General features: G+C 28.9%; 1 protein-coding gene across 1 annotated transcript; it reads right to left on the bottom strand.

Moving 5' to 3' along the window:
* Positions 1–273: 273 nt before the first annotated feature.
* On the bottom strand, positions 274–3,008 carry LOC107032514 (tropinone reductase homolog At5g06060-like). Its single transcript, XM_015234117.2, has 5 exons — positions 2,836–3,008; positions 2,509–2,716; positions 851–1,070; positions 671–777; positions 274–591 (listed from the first exon to the last, which is right to left on the bottom strand). Exons 1-5 carry the CDS (start codon positions 2,925–2,927, stop codon positions 397–399), a joined length of 822 nt encoding a protein of 273 aa, XP_015089603.1. The 5' UTR covers positions 2,928–3,008; the 3' UTR covers positions 274–396.
* Between the last annotated feature and the right edge of the window lie 4,544 nt (positions 3,009–7,552).

The raw sequence follows: 7,552 nt of genomic DNA, 5'->3' as shown, positions 1-7,552 counted from the left end.
CACACACTTATTGTTAATTGGGAGCAAATATTTGACCAACTCAACATCCGTGTGTGTTTTATTAAAAAGAGAGTAATATTTAAGGTATGAAATTCGCTAAAATTGATGGTTTAAATATGTTTTTGACCATTAGTTACTCAAAATAATGCCTATATTTGAGTATAACATGTAACCTCAAGGTAATGTTTAACGTGCCAAACACTATTTTTAAAAAAAAATAAAGTGAAACATTATTTCAGGAAATAAAAAGTGGATAATTTTTATGGTCAAACATGAGTAATAATATCGCGAAAAGATAGATTCACCCTTAGCTTACAAGAACAATATTGTTCATATGAAAAAACAATTTGCCATCCCATATAGTATTTTTCTTTTTCTTTTCTGATATTTAATTAATTAAGACTGAAACTTGAAACTACCAGCTGAAAATCCACCATCAACAAGAATGATCTGACCAGTAATATGTGAAGCAGCAGGGAGACAAAGAAATGCAACCAATGGAGATATCTCATCAGGTTCTGCTATTGGTTTCAATGGTGTTCTACACATCAATTCTGAATAATTCCCTACCAATGACGGGTCAATATCCTCCTGTCATGTCATCAGAGTCAGAATTTAAATTTTTTTGAATTTTTAAAATAACGACTTTAAATGTTAATTGGGACATTACCGCTTTTAAAATACTAGTTTTGACAGCGAATGGAGAGACTGTATTAACGCGAATTCCATCATTAGCCCATTCGCATGCCAAAAACTTGGTAAGTTGGTTGATTGCACCTATTCAAAATTCATAAAATTGAAATTAAAAACTATTTATTCGTCAAAATGATATTAATGAATATAATTTTACCTTTAGAGGCTCCGTAGACGGAAAGAGCAGGGAGTGCTAGAGAACCAGCAAGGGAGGAAATGAAAACAATGCTAGCAGTATTTCCACATGCTTTCAAAAGAGGATAAGCAATTTGAGTGATGTGGAAAGGTGAATCTACATTGGTTCCCATAATTTTTGAATAATCTTCCACACTTATATCTGCTGTTCTTTTTATCATACTTATTGCTGCATTATTCACCTACAATAAAAAAAAATATGTTGCCTTGAATTTTTTTTTTTAAAAAAATACCATATGAATTGAGACAAATTCAAATTTAGTTAACGTGGATATCAGATATGTTTTGGATTATAAGAATTGGGATGACCCTATATGTCAGTAAGTAGTTACAAGAGATGGGAATTAGCTATAAATACAAGAAAGTGACGTTGAGAATTATATTATAACATTTTTGTCTTTATCATTTATTATGTTGTTGGAAATTTGTCACCTAAATTTGGCTTTATGCCATCCATAGTCCTATTCTTATTTCACTTTGTCTCTAATTAACCACCTTGTTTTACGTATATATGTCTGCAAAATTCAGCATACTAGTTCTGACGTCCTTCCTTTTTATACATTTATTTAATTAATTCTACATATGATTTTACTATTTAAAGAATTAAAAACATTAAAAGTACTTCTTTACATATATTATTTAATATACATGCTTTTAATTCTCAAAGTAATAAAGATTTATAAAAGATGCGGCTTTTAATTAACTTTTATGTACTTCAAGTGCTCCGTCCTCATTTTAACCAAATTCTAAGTTTTTAAATAATCATGTATAATATTTATCATATTTGTCGGGAGACAAACACGATAACTAACAATGTAAACAAACGCTTCGCATGATTGAAGTTGATCGAATTTTCAAAAATATTATTGTAATTATGTTAAATTCTTTAAAAATGAAGGATTCGATATATTTGTTGATATTTCTATAGAATTCGAACAACACAACATAGGACATGACGAAAGATGTTTGTATTTTGGAGCGACCATTATTTTCATGCTTTATTTACTTTCTGCTAAGATTATGATGATATTGAGCCAACAAGATCAGATCCTTTAGGCTTTATGTTCTAGTAAAACTTTTTAATTTGTACTTAATATAATAACTTGCTTTTCTTGAACAAAAATAAAGAAAAAAGATTTATCAAAATATGTATAGAATATTAGAACGTATCGATATGATCTTTTCACTCACAAATTAGAAATTTCAATTTGAAACTCTGAAAATAGAAGAAATTTTTAATAGCCCTACCCAATATAATCCAATTTAATCTGGCCGGTGGTTATGGTTTAATACCAACAAACAAAAAGAATGACTTCTTTTATAATAATATTACAAACATAAATCGAACATTACTAAAAAGTTTGGCTCTAGAACTCAATTCATTAATTCTTTTTTCCTTCTTCTAAAGAAAAATAATATTTAATTAAAAATCATCTAAAGATATGATATAGTAAATATGTTGCTCCTTGTTAAATTAAAAGTATCAATTTCAAACTTTGGGTATAAGAAAATTCTTAATTAAACTCTCAAATGGATCCTAACTTTTTCGAATTTAAAATACGAATACTAAACATTAAACGATGAGAACAAAAGAAAGAAGTATTTAGTTAGAAGAGTTACCAGTATATTGAGCTTGCCCTCAAAAACAGAGGAAACCGTGTGAATAAGGTGTTCTCTCTGTTCTTTAAAAAATAAATCACAAACAGAGCCAGTCACCTTAAATCCTTTTGCTTCCCATTCTTGAATCTTGTCATCAAGCTCTTTCTTATTTCTTGAACATGTATGAACACTTGCTCCAAATCCTGCCAATTCCTCCACTATTGCACTCCTAACAAAAATCATCCCTCAGTCAGTTGTAGACACGTAATTTTTGACCTCTCAACTTTTGGTTCAACCAATAACAAGAGGAGTTGTAATTTTTTTGAACCTCAGACTATTTAAACTTACCCAATACCTCTGGTTCCACCAGTAACTAGAGCTGTTTTCCCATGGAGGGACCATTTCTGGACTCTGTTACTACTGCTACTCTGTTCTTCCATCTTTGATTTTCTCAAGAACACAAATTTTCAAGATCCAACACTCTCAGTATTTTCTTGTTAGAATGAGAATTAAATACAACAAAGGGCTTTATTATTATTTATAAATACAACTTCATCCCATCCTAAGATTTAATACAAGACAAAGTCAATGCAAATTGATCAACGGCTAGAAATGATGGACGCGATTTTAAACGGTTGTCATTTATTTGTTTATTATTTTCTTAGTTTCCGAGATACTTACATTAACTCAATAATTAAGACTATTATAATTCGGGATTTTCGTGCTCGAGCTTGGATATGGAAAAAATTATATTCAAAGCGTCACTCTAAATGAAATTTACAATGCGTAATTCTGATATAGTAAGAATTTAATACAATTTTCAAACACCGAAAATTCAAATATATATAAAAAAATCATATTGAAAATGTCACTCAAAATGAATAAATTCTGATATAATACAATCTTCAAACACTAAAAATACGGCCCGAACACCGAAAGGAAAAAAAAAACAAAAACAAAGCAAGAAGGTGTTGAGTGGTTGGATTATGGACCAATTATCTTGATTATGTTATACTTTTAATGTGTGAAACTAACAAATTTTCAACCATAATAAATGAAGATCTTGAAAGGGGATCATAGGTATAAAATTACTTTTGAAGGAAGTTGTCTCAGAAAGACTATAATATCTTGTTATCAAATATCAATCTACATTTAGCAAAAAAATAAAATAAAGCACGATGAAAAATATATTTATACAGATGATACGAATTAATTAAAAATTGTTTAATTATCTTAATAGTTTTATTTAGGTCTAATAGTTTCATGGAGTCTTGTTAGTCTACTAGAATTCATATTGATAATTGGAAATATAGATACACTAGTACTTTTCATTTTTACTTTGTAAAATGTTGAAATAAAATGAATTCAAGCAAATAATATAATCAGTAAGAATTCTATGGTGAAATATAATTGTCTTGGGACTAAGGTAAAAGTTTACTTGGAAAAAGAAAAAGAAGAGGCTAGACAACTTATTTCGTTAAATTCAATACAATAATACATATACTTAGTTGAAGTTTAATTGATTTGACTATTAATTTTAACTTTACTGATAAGAATTTAATTTTCCACCTTATAATTTCCTCTCTCGAGTTTCCATCTCCTAACCCCAAATTTCAACACTTCTTCATTGGCAGGTATAACATAGAACGGCTGCAATTTATATTCCATCTATCTACCAATTGCTATCAATCGTTTAGAGGTGGCAAAGGGATCAAATAAATAAGTGGATCATGATTTAATCAGTCCAAAATTTACTTAGGATCAAAATAGTTCGCATTATGACCTTGACTATGAGGTAATAATTAAGTTCAGGGCGAAGCAACCTATATATATATACATATATATATATATATATACCGGTTTGATACTTTCTAAAAACGTGATTTACAATTTTAGGCCTCAACTAGTCACTACTTGCCAATAATAAAAAGGTTGTAAAGTAAGAAATCAGTGACTTCTAAATATTTCAACAGCTACATTTATATTTTTAAAATAGACAATTTTAATAGTGACCTAAAATTGAGACATTTTAATAAGCCAGTTTAACATCCTTAAACTTAATGCAAATCATTCGTTTCTTAAAAACACTCCTTTAATTAATTAACTAAACTTAGATACACCCTCATAGTGCAACATGACATAGCAAGTGGTTTCAATTTTTTGTAGGAGCATGAGACTTTTGATAAAAAGCCAAGAGAAGTGTTGAAAACACCCCTAAACTTGGTGAGAATTTATAAGGGGTGTACATATTTCATTCATGTTGCAAGATCGGAGTGTATTTAAGTTAACTTAGTCAAGTGAAATGTTATTTTTAAGGTTATCAATAGTTCTATATAATGAAACGAATAATTCACACGAAATTTATGAATATTTTTAATACTTCTCTGTTAATATAACGAATCGGAAGATTTGGGGAGTTAGTTAAGGAAGAGTTGGAGAAAACCAAGATAAGTGAATTAGTATATATATTAGGGTGGATTTTGGGTAATTCGGCTTGAGTTAGGTTAAAAGCATAGAATATATTCACATCATCATCATCTTCAATTGGATAGTTTTCTGGAACTTAGTAACTTTTGTGTAAATTTTATATTTATATTAAAAATTTTGATAATTAATCGATAAGAAATATGATTTAATTTGAGATTTCATTAATAGAGAGTATTGTTGATCCAATATACAAAAATAAAACTTCTTTAGCTTTGTTACCTTTCCGTCTCTTTTTATTTTTAAATTTAAAATAAATAAAAATTATAAATTTTAAATTCTGAATTCACCGTCATCTATGTCTAGCAAAATAGTGGAAACATGCAAAAGCTTTATACAACAAACAAATTGAGAATCAGCAACTTGAACAAAAATAATTCTATATTTTATTCATCAAATTATAATACTTATTATCTCACACCATACGACAATATTTTGAACTTTTCTCTATGTTCAATTATCACCTTTCATTGTTGACTTAACACTTAGCAGTAGCACACTATCAATTTGAACAAAAAAAGAAAACAGAAACATAGATGTTAAGAAATCAACAAAATATGTCTAATCAAAAATGAAATAGTAACACAAAAGTTAGGTGTCCAAATTTCCCCCCTAATCCCGACAAGGTGACCACCTAATAATATTGGTTATATCATGGTGATTTTTTTCAAACCAGTAGTGCATCCTTGGGGGGGCAACTCAATTAATATGCACATAACATGTTTTTACTTGACACTATCTGTTTGAATCATATAATGTAGACTAGACAATCCAGTGATCAATAAAGACACTTATGTCAATGCGTGGCTATAAGGAACCACCCAATGGGGAAATAGTGAGAGTGAACTAGTCTTACATATTCGTTCTGTTTTAAAATAAGTGTTATTTCAAAAATTCAAAATAAATTTTTTTACATCTTTTCAATTATTACTTTAAATATCTATTGCTTCTTACTAATAAAATGTTCAATTCTAAAAAATATCTCATCAATAGAGATATGCTTATTAGTATGTAAACTATACCTTCAATTTTTTTTAAATGACGATAGTAAGCTAAAATAACGCTTATTTTGATGTAGAAGAAATAACACAAATTAAATATACATGGATTCAAGACAAGAAAGAACCAATATAAAGCATGAGTAATTTTAAGAGCTACAACCTTTCTCTTTATCATTAATTTTTGCACTTAACCTTGCACTATTGAGAAGTTCTGGCAAAATTAAACTCAATCAGTCCAATTTGTTCAAGTTTAGGCGGGTCATTTATTATCTCTACTAATTTCAACTCAACTCATTTCAATCCATTAAAAATTGGGTTGATACGTAACCTAAATTAGCTCATGGCAAAATCTCGTCAAAATACTTTTAAAAGACTATTTTTTTTAATTTCATATTATACATAGTCAAAATAAAGAAAAAAATAATTAAGCTTAGTAAAATTTAAATTGAATCGAGTCTTGGCCAATTATACAACCCATTACCTAACCCGCCAAATTTGTGTTGAATTAGGTGATCTTGACTCAATTATTATCTTAAGCCACTATAATCCACCCAAATTTTGACACAACCCATCCAATTACCACCCCTAAGATTGACCTCGACTTGGTTTATTTTTCTTTGGTTATGATGAGAAGAAAGGCGAATCTTGCTAAGTTCCTTACATTTTGTTAGCTTATAAGTGAGATTTTTGTCTTTGGAATTGATTCTAAAGAAAGATTAATATTATGTATATGTGTATGCATTCCAAAAGGAAACAATTTTATGTAAAATGAAAATAATAAGGGAAATATCAATCCTATAACATAATATAATCATTTAAATAGTTGAGGTGACCAGACAAGATTAGGTGCCAAAATGCGAATAATTTAGATAATATCTAAGCTCATTATTTTTAGAGATGACATAATTAATCATACTCATAGAACAATTAAAAATAACTAGCATGATTTTACAAGTTCTATACTTTATTATATCTTCTTTTAATTGAAGATAACTTTCAAGTATTAAACCCATTGACTTGATCATGCAAGACAAAGTGTTTGTCAAATCCTCTTGTAGATCGAGGTGTAGTGTGAGGGGAAATAAGGATTTCATCCATTCCACTTATATAATGCTAAATAAGCCACAAATTTAGATTTAAAATATTGAGTTGAAAGATTTTGATTTTATCCTAGTCTATGGCAAAACATAAACAAACATGTCTTGGAAAAAAATATGAAATTAATCTATATAATTATCCAAATTTGAGATTAATGTAGATGCAACATTTTGTTAATTACCATGAGTGTTCCTTATAAAATCTACCATCTTGACGACGTCCAAAATAAAATCCATCTTCTTGCACCTTCCAATAACATCCATAGAGAAAAGGGGAGTCCGAAACTCAAACGGTAGAAAATATTAACAAAAATTCCAAAAGGGTATATAAAATTTTATATAAACCAAAACGGTAAAATCGCTCCGCCGGCAGCGATTTACTTCAACTGAAAAAGTAAAATCGCTGCCCCAGCAGCGATTTTGCCAAAAAGTTTTTTTCTTCTTACAAATCGCTGCCAGGGCAGCGATTTATAAAAAAAAATT

Source organism: Solanum pennellii, chromosome 10 (genome assembly GCF_001406875.1).
Source record: "Solanum pennellii chromosome 10, SPENNV200".
NCBI classification, from domain to species: domain Eukaryota; kingdom Viridiplantae; phylum Streptophyta; class Magnoliopsida; order Solanales; family Solanaceae; genus Solanum; species Solanum pennellii.
The sequence above is the reverse complement of the archived record's forward strand: the minus strand, read 5'-3'. Positions and strand labels throughout refer to the sequence as shown.

Coding starts and splice junctions, on each gene's coding strand:
- LOC107032514 (XM_015234117.2), bottom strand. CDS start 2,927: ATGGAAGAACAGAGTAGCAGTAGTAACAGAGTCCAGAAATGGTCCCTC. Junction 1,071..2,508: donor AGGGCAAGCTCAATATACTG/GTAACTCTTCTA, acceptor TTTTTATTGTAG/GTGAATAATGCAGCAATAAG. Junction 778..850: donor CGTCTACGGAGCCTCTAAAG/GTAAAATTATAT, acceptor AATTTTGAATAG/GTGCAATCAACCAACTTACC.